The sequence below is a fragment of the Macrobrachium rosenbergii genome, chromosome 13 (genome assembly GCF_040412425.1).
Source record: "Macrobrachium rosenbergii isolate ZJJX-2024 chromosome 13, ASM4041242v1, whole genome shotgun sequence".
Lineage (NCBI taxonomy): Eukaryota > Metazoa > Arthropoda > Malacostraca > Decapoda > Palaemonidae > Macrobrachium > Macrobrachium rosenbergii.
This window is the reverse complement of record NC_089753.1, coordinates 5,397,394-5,419,213: the sequence shown is the minus strand read 5'-3', so window position 1 is coordinate 5,419,213 and position 21,820 is coordinate 5,397,394. Positions and strand designations below refer to the sequence as shown.

The window sequence follows — 21,820 nt, the reverse complement described above, 5'->3', positions numbered from 1 at the left end:
TTTGGCATTTTTATGGCCCCTTTTATTTGATGGAATTCTGTTTTAACAGAAAATATTTCATAATATATATATATATATATATATATATATATATATATATATATATGTATGTATGTATATGCATATGTATGTGTGCGTGTGTAAATATATGTATATATATTTATTTTTGTGTACGTATATACTGTATAGTCTGTGTTTGTAAGCCTATGGAATTTGTTCATGTAAAGCTTATTTTAATTTATTTTGTCGTGTTACGTTACGCTATAAGAGTAAATTGAGACGGCGCAAGTCGGAATCTTGTTTGAAGTGCGCCATTCATATCATACATTTTTTTTTCTGACCTTCTCACCGATTAAAACGCAAATCGCTTTGTTTTCGTGTGATATGAAGTAACGAATCTGTGAAGTCTTGCGCAGAAGCGTTACTGCACAATAAGACAGGGTGCTACCTGAGTTTTAGAGAAGTTGTTATGAACGTAGTAATTTAGTTGTTATAAATGCTGAAATGGATTAAAGATTAATGGAAGCAGTCATTGGTAAGATGTATATTGGTTGAATTTTGTAGAGATTTTGATTTAACTGAGTGGCGGATCTGTAAATTAGAATATATATGTATATAAAAATCATCATATAATATATATATATATATATATATATATATATATATATATATATATATATATATATATATATATGTATGTGTGTGTGTGTGTGTGTGTGTATGTATGTATGTATCCACGTACACAAATGTATTCTTGTAAATTGTCGCTTTTATCGTAAAATATGGTAACTCCTGTCCTCGCCGGAAACGGCATTTTCCCGTATTTTTGAAGGAACCGAATGTCCTTTATCTTGTGTCCCTCGAACTGTTCGAGTTCTTCAATCAGATAGCCAAGGACGCCTTCATATATAATAAAAGAGAAGTGGTTTTCATCTGGGAGGGGAATGCATCAACAATCATAGATTCCCTTTCGTCTGCTCATTATCTCCAGGAAAGACAAATACCCGTTGTTCTCTACATGATAGATGGAGAGAATCGAGTTTTAATACCCTGGAAGAACTTTATGGAATTTATCCTCTGCTCTGCGAAACCAGTTTGCATCATTTGAGCTCCGCTGGGGAAGGATTGAGAACTCTGAAATGCTGGTTGCTCAGTGTTGGTAACAGATGAATGATGTTTGTTCAATTCTGATCATTGGCGTTGATAACCCCGTTGTTGAGACGCCGGCCATATTGTTTTAACAATTCTCTCTCTCTCTCTCAAACTAACTAACTAGTGGTAGCAGACTCCGAAGTATACCGGTAGTGACAATGGTTGTAATAACTGTCCTTCTTCTTTGTCGGCTGTGACATTGACATGATAACGTAATCTCTTTTATGTCCTTAATTATCTCTTATCAGTGGCATTGTTCCTGACGTCAGGAATCATTATGTGTAAATACGTGATGGTAATTACATTCATGGAATTAATAAGCCCTTATCATGTTGTCTCCAGATTACTAATGGTACTGATTGACTGCGCTGATCATTTTGGGAGGTTTTCGTGGTATTGGTAGGCTTTCATCCTTCCAGTAGCTTTCGGTGAGGGTTGTATTGATGTCTGCACTCTCGCTGGTGTGTCCGTCCGCAATTTTCATCTTGTGGGATTTTGTCTTTTGATTTAATTTTTTTGTTTTTTTTAAATAATGAATGTGTTTAAATAACAAACAAAACATCAGTGATTATCTCTCTCTCTCTCTCTCTCTCTCTCTCTCTCTCTCTCTCTCTCTCTATTAAAATAATCTCTGTTTTAAAATAATAAACGTTTAAATAACAAACAAAACATCAGTGAATATCTCTCTCTCTCTCTCTCTCTCTCTCTCTCTCTCTCTCTCTCTCTCTCTCTTATTACCTTCGTTTAAATGTTTTAGATATTTGAGTAACTTTATGCTTGGTTTTGAAGTGAGCCTCCCTGTATTTTCATCGTGGATGTTTATTCATTCTGATTAATCTCGAACCGGTGAAAATATTTGGCTTATTTGATTAATGAGACGTGACATTGGATTCTGATAAAGAGGCAGGAAATCAGAGAAAATTCTTCTTCAGAAAATTAAGAAGAAATAATTACGTTGCAACCTAAGTTCGGGCGTTTTTTCTTTCATAAATAATTGAAAAAGATGTAATCATAGAGATGGTGGGTTGAGCATTAAAAAATACAGCGAGAGAATGAAAGAGGGCGAAACTGAAAAATACAGAGAGAGAGAGAGAGAGAGCGAGAAAGCAAACACTATATTACCCACCTAAGTCAGGAAAGAAGAAGTCCAACAGTAAAGTAACGGAAAAAGAGATCCCGAACACGACAGCAAGCTGGGACGCGACGCGGTACATCAAAATGCGCCAGGCTGCGCTGTTCAAAAATTATTTATCCGAATGCAAGGAGCGACCCAGGCAAGAGTTTGAGCACAATTAAAAGAATAATGAGTTACCACAAGGGGAAAAAGCCCCCTTGCAAATTATATCAATGATAGGGTTGGGGAAGCGCAATTAATAAACTCCGAAGAGGGGAAGCGGAAGAGGGGAGGATACGAAACCGTAATTAGTTGGAAGTGGAAGAGGATAAATATGAAGGAGGTATGCGTTTTTGTGGCGTTTCTTCAAATTTTTATTATTAGTATTATTATGAATATTGTTATTACCATTATTATTATTTGTCATATTCATATTATATATAATTATTTTGAAGCTAACAAAAACTTGCTCATGTCTGTTTGGCTGCCGCTCGTAGCATAACATGTGCGGGTTTGAATCCCACTTGGAAAGATTGGTATTTCTTCATCTTCAAACCGTCTGGATTCACTGATTACAGGAGTAAGAGTAGCGCGATGAAATCGATGAGTTGTTATTATTATTATTATTATTATTATTATTATTATTATTATTATTATTATTATTATTATTATTATTCAATGCCATTCTTACCTAACACTGCACGGTATGTAAAGAGTTTGCCTGTTTTGTTTTTTGTTTGATATAACTTATACATTTGTTTATTTACAATGTATGGATGTGTCTGTATTTGATGAACAGTGTGATTAAAATATATGGATGTTGATGGTGTTACAAAAAGTAGGAAATGGCTATAACTTGCTTTTATGATGTGGGAAAAAAGGAGAGGCCTATGAAAGAAGAGAATTGCACATGCGTGCGTGAACGCTGTAAACTTACATCAAGCCCTGAAATATACCAATAGCGGCAGAATATTGATTTGTCTTTGCAAGAGAAAAGTTCTCGTGAGGAATAGGAGAGAGAGCATGATAGAAAGAACCCTTCTCTTAAGGGAGAATCACTGTTTGTTTGAAATAGACGCTGAAAATATTGTCAGTTAAATTTGTAAATGGGAGAAAGAAACTTTGCCATTGTAATGGTAAACTCTTTTGAGTAAAATATGCAGCGTTTTTGTATTTGCTTTAGTTAATGTGAATAGGAAATTTAAATGGCTGTTCAGCGGGGTTTGTTTTGAGTGAGAGAGAGGTGGTTACTGTATTTTGTAGGAGTTTCTCAACGTTTAGCCTATGATAAAACGAGGAATAGGAAAGCTGAGTAGTCAGTTAGTTGGGAATAGTCCGAGAAGGAATTTCAAGCCGCTAGGGTTTGCGAATTTAAAAACAATAAGTAAAAGCAAATAAAGAAACTTTCGATTACGGCACCACGAGTCAAACGTGCCCACAAACATTTTTTTATTGCGCAGGAGGCAGGAGTGTTTGTGAGCATTTCAAAGACATTAACTTTATTGTTCTTGAATAAATGGCTTTCATGCCATTGTTTAGGAGCGGTTGACGAACTGACTTTTCCCTGTGTTGAGCGTTTTCGGTCCTCCAAGAGCAGCCGCAAACACATCGTCTTGAGACAGTTCAGGCGTGACAGACACTGATTTGTAGGCCGTCAGGAGAGTGAATGTTTTGGGCATTAATGATTAAATGTTTTCTAGTTAGTAAGGCCCCTGCGTATTTTATAGGCTTATCATATATGAAACTTACAGTAAATAAGCTTTGGAATTTCGCTTGTTGCCTTTGTGAAACAAAACGGCTTAGTGGAAGCGCGGCCTCATGCTTCTGGCATTACCTGGTGGAGCGAGTTTTGCAAATATCAGCAGATATTCATTGGTTGTAAATGAACCTCGAGGAAATTGCATTATTTCCATTGCTCCTGACGTTTATTTAGATGTAGATAATCTTAATTTAGAAGTCGTCATGTATTTGTTATCGAAATAATAGTATTTATAATATATTTTTATTTTCTTCTTGCTTCTGCCAATAAGATCTGAAAGTTCTCACTGTCTTCAGATTCTTTCCAAGATAACGGAATTTTATTATCTCCTGAGATTTTGATGTATTATCGGTACAGATTATGCCGGATAACGTCTAAGTCCTCGTTTTATTCTAATTATGTGCATTTATCCGAAATTTCCAAAATCTCAATCGTTTCTGACTGAAATTATTGTTATGTTTAATGTGTCAAATTCTTTCTTGAAATCATCTTTGTTTTCTTTTCTCCTTGTTTCTAAATTTCACATCACCTTCTCTTCTGACTATATATTTTTGCACACTTAATGCCACATGTAAGAGAGTCACATACCTTATGGAGTGTGTTGTTTAGACTGGTCTCAGATGTTGACGGTTATCTGTTCGTGGTAACGCTTCAGCTGCAGATTTATAGTAGTCAATGATTGTGGTGGCTGTGATTAGTTTTCTTGAATTCTTAATAGCCTTGAATATTATTTAATCTTGCTAGGACTAGAGAAATTAGATTTTTAAGGCTATACTGTTGCCTCTGTACGCCAATTCAAAAGTATCACGAATTATTAGTGCGTAAATGATGCTGCGTAGTATATAGATTGTTGTTATGAGTGAATCAGTCATTGGAGTTGCTTGGAGAAGAGTGTCTTCATGACAATTAGAATAACTGTTTAAATTTAGGTTAAGGCAGAACGATGCAATTTAGGTTTAAATGTTAACTATACCTCTCTCTGAAACCATTTGACATTAACTGGAATAAAGAATGAAAATAATATCATAAGTCGACAAAGGGTTTGCTAATGGAAGTCTTCTCTTAAATGATCAAATATTCTTTAATGACATGAATTTCAGTGTTACCAGAATACGGAAAATGAAAGATGAGAGTTGCGTGGACAGAAGTCGTGTATAATTATTTCCACAATTACAGTAAACACCCAAGTTTCAAAAGCGGAATCGACTGCAAAACATTTCGGAAGAAGAAAATGTTCCTCTAATTTTGTTTTCATCAAATTTTATTGTCAAGTATATTACAATATATATATAATATATATAATATATATATATATATATATATATATATATATATATATATATATATATATATATATATATATATATATATACATATACATATACATATACATACATACATACATACATACATACATACATACATACATACATATACACGACAAAATTATAATAGAAGTATATCAGTAAAAGTGTCATTGTGGTACAATTATTTCAGTATGAAAGTGTGCCTTAATGATGTACATTTTCCATTTAAATTACAACACCAGCCCATACATTTACAATTAGAGAAAATGCGCAGTAATGGAAAAACGTTGCAGCTAGTAAAGTGATAAACTTTATATGATAAATGTCAGTCGAAAAAACACTCAGTACACTCGAATCATAAAAAAATAGCAAAGTTATAATCATCAATAGTTAAATTCAGAGCGAATCTGGGACTGTATTCTGGTATTTCTAACCGCATCATTTTTTTGTGCCATGAGGCGCGCAGTCGCTCAAGGGCACGGGGTCAGCAGGAAGTAGAGTAATGCGGGGGAAAGATCGACCACATCACGTGACTTGCGAGACGCTCAGCATTAGGGAAACAAGGTGGAAGAAATATGGGATCCTTCGGCGGTGTTCACCTTCTCATTGGAAAGCCTTGACGCAGTAGGCCGTTATAATCGCTGTCTGTGATGGTGTGGCTTGCGTTATTGCTTGTACTATTCTCTCTCTCTCTCTCTCTCTCTCTCTCTCTCTCTCTCTCTCTCTCTCTCTCTCTCTCATTGCTCGTAGGATAATTTTCCAGCAAGAATTAGGTCGCTGCTCTCTCTCTCTCTCTCTCTCTCTCTCTCTCTCTCTCTCTCTCTCTCGCAAGCATGCAATCGCGCGCCCGTAGTTACGTAGTTACTCTCCTCACACTGACAAGATTTGAATGATATTCCACGCATAATGACGTACATTATCACTTTTCTTGCCTCATCGAGACCGATTTCCGTCCCTACTACAGCCGTAGGGTCTCTCTGAATTTGCAGGCATTTTCGCTGGAGCTCATGCCTCTAGCAGTGGTGGCTGCCATGGGTTGTCACCTGGGCAGGTACTCTGGAAATTTTATTGTGGTCACCCATCCAAGTACTGAACAAATTCTGTACAATTAACACCAACTAGAAAACCCCTGAACAAGTTCTGGCCGAAGTATATGAGGCAGGGGAGAGCCAGAACGACTTCCACATTCCTCCAGAGATTGTGTCAGCTTAAACGTTGAGCACTTTCTGTGTTCCTTATAAACCTCGCCAACCAGTAGGAGAATTGAGGCAGGAATAATCCTCCCTGGCTGAAATACCGAGTCTTTCTTATTGATGATTTTACTGATGCTTCATAATGGACTCCCCTCCCCACCCCCACCCCCCCCACTCCCACCCCCGATGTAGGACCACCTTGACGTGGTGAGGGGGCTCTTGAACCCCAGGAATTTGTACCCGGGTCTGAGTCCAAGAGTCTCATATATATAATTATATATTTCTTTGGATTAATTTTTGTGGAATTTTCCGCTAAAAAAAATCTTAGTGTAATTACAGAGCAAACCAAAAAAATTAAATGTCGTCTTGACCCAACCTTGACTCACTTCGACTCCCTCTTTGGGAGTGGAAGTTGGTCAAGGTTTCTAACCTTGGAAATTGACCAAAAAATATCAGCACTCAAGTTGGAAAATTATTATTGAGCAGACATTCTACGACTGAAATGTTGTTTAGGCAGATAAAAGAAAAGACATGGCTTATAGAAGCCATTACAAAAATTCAGTCTGAAGATGATTTATCAATAACAAATATAGGTAACATAAATATAAAAAAAAAAACATGATACTATGAACAGTATTCAGGGTAACATTGTACTTCCTGAGAATAACGAGCCAGTTGAAAAGAATATACTATTAGGCTCACTTGAAAAGAGATACCCAAAAGTATAGGATTGTGAACTATATGATCTGCCAAGTAAACAGGTGAATAAACAAATATTAAAAATCGCAAAAATAAAATCTGAAGGTCAAGATCTACCTCAGAAAATAAAAATTTTTGGCCAAAACAGAGAAATAAGACCATACAGTATCCCAAAGCCACTACAGTGTAAAAATTGTAGTAAATATGGGCATACAAAGAAATATTGTAGAAATGAACGTGTGTGCGCGTATTGTCGATCTAAAGAACATGCCACACAAAGAAAGTGCAGTGAACCAAAGTGTATAAACTGTGGGCAAGACCAACATGCAAGGCCCAAAGAATGTATGTACTATATATAAGAATGTATGTACTATATATACAATACAGTTAAAAATATTACAAGATAGAACTGGAATGTCTGTAAAAGAATCTAAATTAGAATTGAAAGTGAGAGGAATTCAAGACAGAAATAAGGGAGCACAGAAAAGTAAATCTCAAGAAGAAAGTAATGCTTTCGAAATAAAAGCTAAAATGATAAAGAATAAAGAAACAGGAACAAATGGGATGGATAATATTTTATCCAATTCATTTGAGATATTAATGCAAATAGGAACACAGGAGGATGCTACTACGGAAGAAACAGAGGAGGGTCGCGATGGACCGGAAATTAAAGATAAAAAAAGGCCCTTGGAGAGACACCACCTAAAACGAAGAAATCACCAATTATTAGAGAAGCATCGGTTAAACAAAAGGTAAAGGATATGAAGAAAGAACAAAAACGATCTAAGAATATACCTTTATCTCCTAAAACAATAGTAAAACTTATGAAGGCAGATATCCAAGACACTGAAGAAGTGAAAGAGAACCATTAGATAACAATGACTATGTCAAGGGAGAAGAGATTACTCCATCTCCAGTAATTGGTATAAGATCAAATGAAAAAAGAAATATACATGATAATACATGTGGATGTAATGATGGTTTCATTAAATTATGCAATAACAACAAAAACATAACAAAAGATGTTGTAACAAACATTATAAGAAATGTTATGAAATTTAGAAAAAAAGGAACCACGGATTTAAGTGCCCATGAAAAAGGTTGCATGTACATTGAGCACTTAGTATATAATAAAGAAAAACAAATGAATGTCATGAGTAGATTATTAGAAAAAAATTTAAGTTGATAATATAAAAAAAAGAAAGTAAAAATCGATCTCTATAACATAATATTTTCAATAGCTATATTATACATTGGAACGTAAATGGTTTGCAGACCAGATTACACCTAGGAGAAATACAGCGATTACTAAAAGAATATGAACCAATGATATTATGTTTACAACATGTCAACAAAACAATATCAACAGTCGGTAAATATACCTTAGCATCTACATCTAGAGAGGAAGAAGGAAATTTAGGTACTGCTGTACATGTACATAACAAAGTATGGTATGACAAAGTACCTGGAAATTTTACTGACATGCAAATATCGAGTATTAGAATACGAATAAAAAACGATAATTATGTAATTTATAATTTATACAACCAACCTAACAAAAATTATGACATTGATAAACTTAAAGAATTATTTAACAATTCCAAAGAATCTACACTAATAGTAGGTGATTTTAATGCTCACAACCCAGTATGGGACTGTAATTGTACAGACTCAAATAGAGCAGAAGGTAAAATAGAAGAATTCATAGATTCAAACGACATGTGCTGTATAAATGATAACGAAATCAGCACATATTTTTCAAAAACACATATAACATTTTCTTCAGTAGACTTAACTCTATGTACAACAAGCATAGTAGACAGATTGGATTGGAATACAGTTGATGACTTGCAAGCCAGTGATCATTTCCCAATTTTAATTTCCTTATTACAAAATAATCCTGCCAAGCATGTCCCTCAATATGAAATTTATATAAAGCAGATTGGAAAGTATATTAATTCCACACTAGGAATATCCCACCGTTTGAGTATGAAACAAATAGATTTCTTGTTGATTTCATTAAAAATACTGCTGATAAAGCAATACCAAAATCAAAATCTCATCCAACAAAACACAAAGTCCCATGGTTGTCTGAAAAACTAACAGAATTAATAATAATAAAACACCAAATTGGAAGACTATTAGATAATTTGAAACATTACCGGTATTCGAAGAAAATTTGCAAAAACCACCCATGTTATTATTATTAAAAATTGATACATTAAAACCTATATATAACAAAATATCTGCAAAATTTAAAAAAGAAGTAATTCAAGGAAGAATCATTTCATGGAGGAAATGTGTATCAGATCTCTCTAATAATACTCCCATACAAAAAATATGGGAAAAAATCAGGAAAATAAATGGTACCCATGTTAAACCACCTAGACATGCCATACTAAGAGATGGGAAAAGAGTACTTGATCCCAAAGAAAAAACTAATGTAATAGGAGAAAACTTAGCAAAAGTAAGTAGTGATAGAAATTTAGATGAACACTTCCGCACAAAGAAAAATAGTATAGAATTAATAACAATAAATTTTTGAAACCATAGAAGATATATATTATAATAGAAAATTTAATATGGAAGATTTGGAATTTGCTCTGTTGAACAGCAATAAATCTGCACCTGGAGGTGACAGTATTTCTTTTGAAATGATCTGCCACTTAGCACCTTTGGCGAAGTCATACTTATTGCAGTTTTATAATCACTTATGGCTTTGAAATTTATTCCCTGATGAACGGTGTAAAGCCATAATTACTCCTATCCCCAAACCTGGAAAGGATTCCAGTAATGTCAACAATTACAGACCAGTTTCTTTAATAAGTTGTTCATGCAAATTACTATAAAAAAAATGGTAAATGCTTGACTAACATGGCACATTTAAGAAAATAAAATTTTGACTCCCACTCAATTCGGGTCACAATGTAACAGATCCACGTTGGACTCTCTATCTAACTTAGAAGACCATATACGAAAGGATTTGAACGAAAACAAATTACGATAGCCGTCTTTTTTGACACTAAAAAGGCATATGATACTACAAGGAGATATGCAATATTAAGAAAGTTACATAAAAACAGCATCCGTGGGCATTTACCCAGGTTTATCCAAAACTTTTTGACAAAACGCACTTTTCAAGTGAGAATTGATGATGTATTGTAAAGTACATTTCCACTTGAAGATGGTGTTCCACAAGGAAGCGTCCTTAGTGGCACACTGTTTACTTTTAGCAATAAATGACATCAGTAATAATCTACCTTTTGGAATTGAAAGTAACGTGTGTATGGATGATTTTGCCATATATTATTCAGCATCTTGAATAAAACATGCAGAGCGAATCATTAATAAAACTATAATGAAGATAGATGAATGGGCCTCATCTGTAGGCTTTAGATTATCCATACAAAAGACTCAAGCAGTAATGTTTTATAAAAATAAAAAGTGGAAAAAGGGTGAAGAAATCAATTTAAAAATCAGAAACCGTAGTATACCAGTTAGCCAAACAGCAAAATTTTTGGGATTAGTATTTGATATGCTCACTTGAACTGGAAAGCCCACATAACATACATGATTATGGAAGACGTGAAATTTATGGTTCGGCATTAGATGCAACGCTGAAAATGTTAGACCCAGTTCATAATGAAGGCCCTAGAATATGTTCAGGAGCCTTTAGATCATCACCAATGTCATGTTTACAAGTTGATTGTGGTGAATTTCCTCTCTCTCTCTCTCTCTCTCTCTCTCTCTCTCTCTCTCTCTCTCTCTCTCTCTCTCTCCATAGAGAGGTAGTAGCAATGAAGAGTACTCTAAGAATTCAGACAAATGATTCTCCAACCAAAAAACTAAGAGATGTATTCATAAACAGTCACCCACCTCCTTCCCCAGTTAGAGCTAGAAGATTGTTTTGGGTCGCTGAATATAAATATACAATTACCTTTAATAGTAAAATTACCTCCTCCTTGGACAATGAATAAAATGAGAATTTGTACACACTTAAATTATTTATTAAAAAGTTATTCATATACCCCAGAACACCATGGACAACTTACGTTATTAAAACATATAATCCGAAAAGTCCACATTACTCAATATACATCGACGGATTAAAGTCACAATACAGAGTGGGATATACTGCAGTGTCCCAGGACAAAACGTTTCAGTTCTCTGTACCTACCAGATAATGCCTCATTATTTACAGCTGAGTTATGTGCAGTAGCATCAGCCATAAAAATAATTAAAGAAGCCTCATTTAATAAATTTGTGATTTATAGCGACTCCAGAATTGCTATAGAAGCCATTCAAAGTTAGAATCCAATAAATAGTATTGTACAACAAACTAAGTTTTCACTCCATAAATTGTATAATAATGGAAAAAATATAGAAATATGTTAGAGCCCTGCCCATGTACGGATTAAAGGAAATGGAGAGGCTGATAAAGCAGCTAAAGAAGCAGTCCACATGACAAGAGCAAATGTAAACATCCCTGTTAGTGACTATATATAAAAACAATCATTGTAAGTAAATGGCAGAATATATGGAATGAAGAACCTAAAAATAATAAATTAAAACAGATAAAATCCAGTGTTGGAAAATAGGCCATACTCGTTTGACGCATGGACACTTAATGAACAGTCCACATGGCCCCTCCTCCCGAATGCCCAAATTGCAAAGTGTTCATAACAGTCAAGCGCGTATTGTGTGAATGTCCAAAATATAACGTGCAGCGATTATCAAATTTTGGAAGTAGATCAGTGAAAGAAATTTTGTCAGAATCTTCTACATTTTTAGTAATACCAATTTTAATGTTCATGAGGAGCTGTGATTTAATTAGTAAAATATAAAGATTAGTAAATAATAAAAATACGAAAACCCTTATGGTGTGTAACGAATGTTACAACAACTAAATTTTAAAATGTTGCTTAACTTATTGTGAATTGTAATATACCTTTTTAGTGAGTATATATGGAAGCATGAGTATAAACGTATTATTGTGGGAGTGTGTTCCAGTATGAGAGCGTATGCCTTTGTGCAGCTTTTAATTTCATTTTCATTCAGTCATCATCATACCGAATGACCTATTTGGTCTCAGTGCTAGGCCTCTGGCTTAGACCAGTCATTTCATCCAAATCCTTCGGGCCAGGCCTGTGAGAGCTGATAGCCAGGCCTTTGAGAGCTGATAGTCAGCTCAGTGGTCTGGTTAAACTGTTTTAATAATAATAATAATAAAAATAATAATAATAATAATAATTCATTTTTGACTCTGTGGCTTTCTTTCAGGTTGACACAATGAAGCGAAATATATTTTGCCTATTCAAAAAATTTTGTTCTTTTTGATTCCGATAGGGTTTTATAGCTACAAGTTCGAAGGCTGATGAAGTGTTGTGAAATTTAGTCCACTGGATCTTTTTTCTCTTTTCTCGGCTACCTGTTTAGTAAAGTAGGCAGTTTTTGCATAGAGAGATGTTTTTATGTTAGTATCTTATTTTTTACTCAGTTACTAATGAGGTGTTTCACCTAGAAGAGTATGGCTTCATATGGAACAAGCCCACAGGGGTCATTGACTTAGTGTTTATTAGGAAGAAGTAAGAGGAAGTAAAGGGAAATACAGAAAGAAGAGATCCCACTTATTAAAAAAAACAAATAGATAAAAATGTATTAAAATGCAAGAAGAATGGTATTAGGGTAGTAATGCACTGCAATTTTACTTGAACGAACTTCTGAAGTTCCTACTGCACGACATCATCTGGGAGGCTGTTCCACAGTCCAACGATGTGCGGAATAAAGAACCTCGAGGCACATTTACTGCATACTGTTGCTGCTGTTCAGCGAATCTAGTTGCTCTGGGCTGATCAAGGGGATCAGGGATCAATTGTATCGGTTGAAATACAACTTATGAAAAAGCGACAAGCAAGAGACCATTTGTCGATAGTCCAAGTCAACTGCTAATGCTAGGAAACAGAAACCTACCACCACGAACCACACTATCTAAAAGAGATAAATCTCTGGCAGAAGCAGACATCCCCACCGGAGAACTGTATTCCATTAAAGGAAGTAAAAATTACTTGAAACAGGTTGCATTGATTTGATCACTGTTATAAATATATGAGGCCTTACGAACAATACCTTATTTTCATGCTGCATTTGCCGAAACTTTCATTTGATGTTTCTCAAAAGTTAGATGTGAGTCAAAAGTTAATCCTAGAATAGTTAAAGCTTCAGACTCAGTCAGCAGAGTTCCGTCCACCTGAAGGGAAGGATGGGGTGGGAAATCTGTACGAGATCTGCTAATCAATAGTATTTTCGTTTTACTGGAGTTCAGCCTCATACCCCACCAACTACACCATTCCCTGATCCGGTTTGTGTTCCGATTGAGGCTGAGGGCAGCTTCATTTCTCATAAGTGGAGACTGTACTACACCCACAAGTGTTGCATCATCGGCATACTGAACAATCTTGTTTTCCAGGCCAACAACCATATCACTACTTGTATACACTAAAAGTAACAGTGGTGAGTGGACCAAGAACACTACCCAGTGGAACCCCTGACAAAATAGGTCTTGGTTCACTAAAGATCCCGGTCCACAGCAACTCGCTGCTGCCTACCTGTAAGGAAGTTTTGAAGTAATCCTAAAACATATCCACCCACCCCAAGATTCTGAAGATTATCAATAGTGCTTTGTGATTTATTAAATCGAAAGCAACACTAAAATCTATTTGAATTACTCTGCACTCAAAACCCTTATCAAGGTTCTCTTGCAAATGGCATGTCAAATCTAAAAGAGCATCGCAGGTACCCATCTGCTTCCTGTATGCATATTGACTTATCATATTTGTTGAATCGAAGAAACGTATGAAGAGCACTTTCATTATTATTAAGGCTGTTATTAAATGTGACTGCTGCATCAGCACATTGATTGTGTACAGAATTTTTTCTCTTTGGCGAATAATACGATTTTCTTTAGAAGGCAGGGGCGAAGTAAATGTCCGATGGACATTTTAGAAATTTATTTTCTCTAGTACAGCATTTAGGCTTTTCTTTTCCAAAACAGTGCAACTTCTGTTGAATATATGAGAAAGGTACATTGTGAGCTACGGGTAAAGCTGAAAAAGGAGAGAAATCAGAGTTTGATTGGTCGATTCTCATTTTTGTGGCTTTTATAATTGTATTTACTTTAGTTGTTGATGATGTCATTGTTATTATGAATTATTATTAAAGTTGTTATTACTGACGTCATTCCTGATATCTTTACCCAGGACGAAGAGGACGCGGATGGTGCCATGGCCGCCGTTCAGGCCCGCCTGGCACGAAGAAAGCTGCCCAGGGTGTCGCCAGACGGCCTGATCGAGCACTCCATCACGATCCCGGCCAACGCCAGGAGAACAAAACTGTCGTTGCCCAAAGGTAATCATGACGAAGAGCAGGGAAGGGCTGTGGGTCCCGCCCAACTCCGCATCCCTTCCAGCCACCTCTCATTCGCCTTACGATCTTGTTTCTGTTGCACAGAGTAGTACAGAGGCTCTGTAACTTTCATGTCTTTTCTCTCTCTCTGCTAATGTGATATTTATTATTTACCAGTCACGCTAGCTAACTCCATTTCGTCCAGAAAGCAGCTACGCTTTTTCACTGCCCTTCCATTGCCTCCTTTGCAGTCCAGTGTGATCCCAAGGTGGTATTGTGTTTTATATATATAGATTAATATATAAATATGTAATATATATCTGTATATGCATATGTATGTATGTATATATATATATATATATATATATATATATATATATATATATATATATATATATATATATATATATATATAAATACTTGTACGTCTTTACTGTAGGAGGGGTAGTTCTAAATGGTGACCCTAAAATTTATTTTAAAATGAAATAACTAGCTATATGCAATTATTCACCCTGCCTGCAACCCACCAAAGTCGACTGATTACCAAGTACACAGCTCTGCTTCATCCGTCAGAAGCACAGTGGATTTGAATTTTTTTTTTTTTTTTTTTTTACGAGACGTGCCTAAATCTTGACGACTCTTCAGGAAACTGAACCCAGATGTTCGAAAGAAAGACTTTCATGCTGACAGAACATTTACAAAATGAGAAAATGTATTCAAACAATAGGACGGTCATTTTAGAGCCGCTGTGGGGTTTGTGATCCGTCGTAGTCAGTGGGGTTAGGAGACCCATTTTCTTGCAGTCGGGTAGGTCGGCATTCGCCAGACGTTTTAAAGGTAAGAACTGACATTTGAAGTTCAACTCTCATTGTCTTTGCATTATTGATAATTCAGTCTCGGTTGCGGATCGTATTACAGGAACACAATGGTTGGTATCGTTGATATAGTTTATTGTTTAAGGGCACCCACGTTATACTTCCTTGTTGCGTATTCGCGACTTTTAACTATTTATGATTTTGTTACTTATACCTTATTAAATTTCCAAATAAATTTCTGAATATTTTTTAGTTCATTGGAACACACACGACACATGATGTGCGTATTTTTCGTCCATTTTAAGGGCATATGTTTTTCACACCTTATAAATGTATCATAGCGTTTGATATCCCATAAGGGGGTAGCGCTATCAGCGTACCTCACATAGTTCTTTGCAGAGTCCCTTCGGCCCCTAGCTTCAACCCCTTTCATTACTTTTACTGAACCTCCGTTCATATTATCCTTCATCCATCTAACTTTCCACCCCATCCTAATAATTGTTTCATAGTGCAACTACGAGGTTTTCCTCCTGTTATACCTTTAAAACCTTTTACTTTCAATTTCCGTTTCAGCGCTGAATGACCTCATAGGGCCCAGCGCTTGGCCATTGGCCCAAAATTCATATTCCAATTCCAGTAGTTTGATATTCCTGTTTTAATGGTTTCTGCTTAAAGATTGAGGTGCCTCAAAAAGAAAAGTAAGTGAAGGACCGGATATCTTGGTTAATGACATTAGAAAGCTTAGAATTGGAAACTGAGAAGCGAATCATGAAAATCGGGCCTTTAATGGATGAACAGGTGTTCATGTTTGTCATGGAAAGCTAATCGTTGTCATGTTTTTGTCAATGCATTCATTTAATTGCCTTGTTGTATTTACTTATTTATTATTTATCTTGTATGCGATCCATTTACCCGAATTGTTTATCTGTTATGTGCGTGGCTTTCGTTTAATTTTTAGATATATATAAGTATAAATTCACCTATTTATTCGTAACAACTAGATATTTGTTAATTTCATAATCTACGAACATCTTTTGCCCTCTGATGATAATGAGCCTCTTGGTCGTCTTCTGACCCATTGCCGTTCTCACACTCCTGAGTTCTTCCCCAAGTTTAATGATTCATTTGATGGTGTCATTTATACCTCTCATTTCCCTCTAGGTGCGGACATAGACTGGGTTTTGGCCGGCGCTGGCAGTAACAGTGGGTCTGGGAGCATCCTCTCTGCTGTAGCTGGCAGAGCGGGCACTGCGTCAGGTGCGGGAGGGGCGCTCTCCCTGTCCTCCTCGTTCACGGCTTCCGATTCCCAGGTTCACACTCTGACCAGTTCCTATCCGCTGTCCTCGCCCTTTGCCAACTCTAGGTAAGTGTACGGTTGTGGTTGGAGAGTGCGTGTTTTTCGCCAGTTCTAAATGCCCTGTCCATTCTCAGCGTTTTGTGATAATATGATGTTGCTAGTCCAGGTCCTTCTCCCTGCTGGTGACCCGCTGTGGTCATTCTGCTACTAGGTTCCCAGTTCATAGCTTAGTGGAATCTGGCGGAACTGAATTGGCCAACAGAATTTCGGTTAGCCCGGAATCAAATATGGTGCCTTTTGCTGATGATGGTTTGTATATACAGTATATCATATATAACTTTCTGACTCACATCAGGATCGAACCCAGGTCTTTCAATTGAAAGGCAAGGGCGCTGCCTACTAGGCCATACAAGCCATAAAAGAAGTTGGAACCTGAGGGCAACTGCACCCAAGGAATTACTTGGGTAAGCTAACTGCTTGCATACCAGCATGTTTTCCCCAACTTCCAACTCACCAGGTAATTCCTTGGGTGCAGTTGCCTTTCGGTTCCAACTTCTTTTATGACTTGTATGGCCTAGTGGGCAGCGCTCTGGCCTTTCAATTGAAAGACCTGGGTTTGATCCTGATGTGAGTAAGAAATTTATTTCTGTTCCACACTTGATTGTGTGTTGATTATTTCTATCTTATTCACTCAGAAGGGATAATTCGAATGAAATGCTGTCAATTGCTGAGTCAGGAAGTTGGGGGAAACATGCTAGTATGCAAGCAGTTAGCTTGCCCAGGTAATTCCTTGGGTGCAGTTGCCCTCAGGTTCCAACTTCTTTTACGACTTGTATGGCCTAGTGGGCAGCGCCCTTGCCTTTCAATTGAAAGACCTGGGTTTGATCCTGATGTGAGTCAGAAATTTATTTCTGTTCCACACGTGATTGTGTTGATTATTTCTATATATATATAGATATATATATATATATATATATATATATATATATATATATATATATATATATATATATATATATATAATGTTTTTATGTATGTATGTATATACTGTATATGTGTGTGTGTATTCTTTTGCATTAAGAAGTGTATATAGATATGCTTATATATTTTATTTGAAACTGAATGATGACATGCATATTCATAAATGTACACACCTGAGGATAAATATATGCATACACATTATGCTTTTTATAGTTTGAGTATGATGGATCGGCAGTTGGTGTTCTTGCATGTCTAGGTATGTGAGCACATGTTTGTTTGTTTGTATGCGTAGGAGTGTGTCTGAGTAAGGTTGTAACTATTACTGTTTTTCGATATGTAGCGATATTTTATATATGTGGGTATGTGTAACTATGTAGATGAATTGGTATTTCTCTGTGTGTATATTGTATCTTGGCATAACTAAGTTATTTTTAGTAGGTGAGCATCTTTGCATTTTGTTTCATTAATGAAATCGCCATTACCTTTCCTCTCTCTCTCTCTCTCTCTCTCTCTCTCTCTCTCTCTCTCTCTCTCTCTCTCTCTCTCTCTCTCTCTCTGTCGCATTGTGGTTTCTTTGTTATTTTTTATAGGAACGGATTTGGCCCTTGTTCCTTTAAGGTTAAGGAGGAAGCCGCTTCTCCTTTCAGAAAACCTTTCATAATCCGATAAGCTACCCTTTCTGTACTTAGTAGGTGGGATGAATTGTTCCTACATGGCTCTTTCCTGGCATTGTTTTTCCTTCTAGTCATCCTCCGTAGGGAAGTACTGCTGTTAGTTAGTCTTGCTGGGACAATAATAAAAGTTCTTGACTGCACCGTCAGTCCCCAGCTCTCTGCTTTTTGCCTTTTATTTCCATGTTCCGTTTTGTCCTTTTCCCTTCCTACCTAACTGTTTAGCTTCTTTATCTACCTAAGTCTCTCTCTCTCTCTCTCTCTCTCTCTCTCTCTCTCTCTCTCTCTCTCTCTCTTCTTGTTAACATGGAGCCTGCGCCAGATTAATGCAACGCGTTGCAGTCCATCGCCCTCTGTATTGAAGAGAAAAAAAAAGTTCGTTTAACAATTGCGCCTTGAGAGATGGAGGCTCTTTTGTGTCTCGGGAATAGTTGCACCTGGTGGGTTGGGGATCAGCTCATCAAGGTTCTCCCGCTCTTAATAATAATAATAATAAGGTAGCATACATTTTAGCAGACCAATGCTTTTTACTAATTTGCGGGTCACAGCAGTCCTTGAATTGCTGTTAATGGTCAGCAGAGACATACTGGATTTTGGGAGTAGTGCCGCCAGTGCACCTCACGCGCGGTGCATCGTAGGCATTACTTACGGTTCTTTGCAGTGTCCCATCGGCCCCTAGCAGCAACTCCTTTCATTCCTTTTACTGTACCTCCTTTCATATTCTGTCTCTGCCATCTTACTTTCCACCCTCTTCTAACTATTGTTTCATAGTGCAACTGCGAGGTTTTCCACGTGTTATACCTATATGACTTACACTCTCAATTTGCATTTCAGCGCTGAATGACCTCATAGGTCCCAGCGCTTGGCCTTCGGCCTAAAGTGTACAGCTCAGGGATAGAATGCGGAACCTTTGGTTGCCATTAGTAGTTCAGTTGTTCTCCCGAGACACGACCACGACCGACAATTTTACGACCGCGTCTATGGTCGTGAAGGCAATTGAGTCGCGGTCCTCGGGACGACACGTATCACTATATAGAAGCAGTTGTCGGTCGCTAGTTGGTGTCAACTGATTTGTCGTACAGAGAGTTTTTCAGTAGTTTGCTTCAGTTATAATTCACGCCACTGTTTGTCTCTTGTCTGTTTGTTCTGAACTATGACCCTAAATCAAGTTTTAGGTTGCTACTTACATTAGTTTTGTGTTAAGAAGAGGAATATAATTCTATGGTTGTATCAGTGATGAAGGTGAACAGTTTCTGAAGTACTGTAGATTTAAACGTTCTTCGCATTGCTGTTCTCCTTAAGCCTCGCTGTGTTCCTTTCTGTTGGAAGGTTTCTTGTCCTGTTTCTGAAAGACGCAGTTTTATTTCACACCCAGCCTTTAATTGAGACACACATACTACGTGCATGTAAATTTTACTACTTTACTTTCAAAACGTATTAAAGGAGCCATTGCCGAAGTTTTGGTACAATGTCACTTGTGCACAGTGCTTCGTTGAATTATACCATATTGTGCATTTTGCCAGTTCTCTTTGTTCTAGCAGCTTGAAAAACATGAGTCTTATTATAATGGAAGGAGAACAAATTGGCAGTTTAAAAAACAGTGTTACGAGAATATGAGAGAGAGAGAGAGAGAGAGAGAGAGAGAGAGAGAGAGAGAGAGAGAGAGAGAGAAAGCAGTTTCTTAATGTTGTGTCTTCTTCTTCTTCTTCTTTTTATTATTATTATTATTATTATTATTATTATTATTATTATTATTATTATTATTTGTACTGGATATTTGATTTACTGTGACTGTAACAGGCATGGTTATGGTAAACGTGAGAACCGGTGACGTCATTTGATGTGCTTTGCCACATAACTCTATCAGAGTTTCATCTTCATATGATGGAAATTCCCTCACCTCGCCTTTGTCGAGTCCCAGGCGTAGAGCCAATAACCACTGTGAATGGTGCTCTGAATACAGTCATAATTATTGTCAAACAAGGCGACCACGAATAGACTGGTGTCGGAGCGTCGCGTCGTGTGGTCGTGTACTCAAGACGCTGGTCGCATTCAAGTCGAAGGCAATGGTCGATGAAACAGTCGAATTGCTGGTCGTGGTCGTGTCTAGGGGAACAAACCTGTATTAATGCACCACGATAGATAGAGAGTGAGAGAGCAGTCTCCCAATTGATTTCCTTTGCATTATAATTACCCAGACGCCATTAAACAAAAATCTGTAGCTGAAGAGCGACGCTTGAATTACCAAACTTTCCTCATTACATACCATAATGGCTGCTGCAACAACAGTAATTCATGGAAGCCATATGTACTTCTGTTCCTCTCTCCCCTAGTCTCATGGATATTTCCTTGCCAGTTATTGTAATACAAATGTATTTATTTTAACACCGAGTCTTTTTCTCTAATAAGAGTTGGTTCCAGAAAATAAAATTGCCGCTTCACACAACTGCACACACACAAACACACTTGCACTCACAAACGCGCGCGAGGTGCCATTCCCCTTTGTCTTGTTTGCACTCTTGCTCTTCTTGGATGCTAAGGCCCACCTTCTCCATTACATCATTTGCTCCATCAGTCCAATATTTTATGTCTTTCGCTCATCTTGCCTCTCAAAACTTCCGAATTGTCGACATAGCCAGACCATCTCAAAATACTGATCCATCGTTTCATGCACGCTAACCTGTTGCCCACTTTTTTTTTTATTTCTACATGTCTCAACCTTTTACTCCTCAGTCACATAAAACATTCAAAGAGTGCATCTCAACAGCTTTAATCTTTTTTCTTTCATTTGCATTCGAGATCAGCACTTTGCTTCCAAAGTGTTGGATTGTTGATTTGTCTCAACAGTCCTCTTATTCATTCCCACTTGGGCCTCCATAGATACCCAAGTCCCTGATAGAATTTTAACTTCGGGAAGTGGGTGAATTTAGGTCTTATGTATAAAACCTGAATTGTGCAGGAACATTTGCAACAGAGTTGAAATCAATATATATATATATATCAAAGATTTCCAAATGGATTGACTCGACTGTCAATCACTGTTTTTAAACTAATGTACATGTTCGTCTGGCTGGGAGTGATTCACTTATCAATTATAATTCCCCTTGGGTGTAAGTTATTCCTGTGGTGAAGTGAATTATGTATTAGATGAAGATGATATGGTGGCTTACTATTTGGGAGCATGAAAAAGTCACGCGTATGTAAGTGACAAAACATCATAATTAGCCAAGTGTCACAAACGTTTAAAACAGGTATCGTGGTGAAGAGTGGTTCATTTTGTTTGCAAGTACAGAGCCTGAATTGCAGGGGAGAATGTATGGCAGAGTCGAAGTCAAATTATATCACTTTTGATAGCCGAATGGATTACGTCGACTGTGTATCACTATATATACTCCAAGAACAGGTTCGAATCTTGGCCGGGCAGAGGCACT

At 36.9% G+C, this 21,820-nt stretch overlaps 1 protein-coding gene across 8 annotated transcripts in view; it reads left to right on the top strand.

Annotated features, from left to right (window-relative positions):
* The window catches only part of LOC136844865 (TOG array regulator of axonemal microtubules protein 1), a 697,822-nt gene that overhangs the window by 284,928 nt on the left and 391,074 nt on the right, over window positions 1-21,820 (top strand). For all 8 annotated transcript variants that reach the window (XM_067114114.1, XM_067114112.1, XM_067114115.1 and 5 more), the window contains exons 4-5: window positions 14,481-14,628; window positions 16,602-16,803. In XM_067114114.1, coding sequence (XP_066970215.1) covers window positions 14,481-14,628; window positions 16,602-16,803 — 350 coding nt within the window. The remainder of the gene's footprint in view (window positions 1-14,480; window positions 14,629-16,601; window positions 16,804-21,820) is intronic.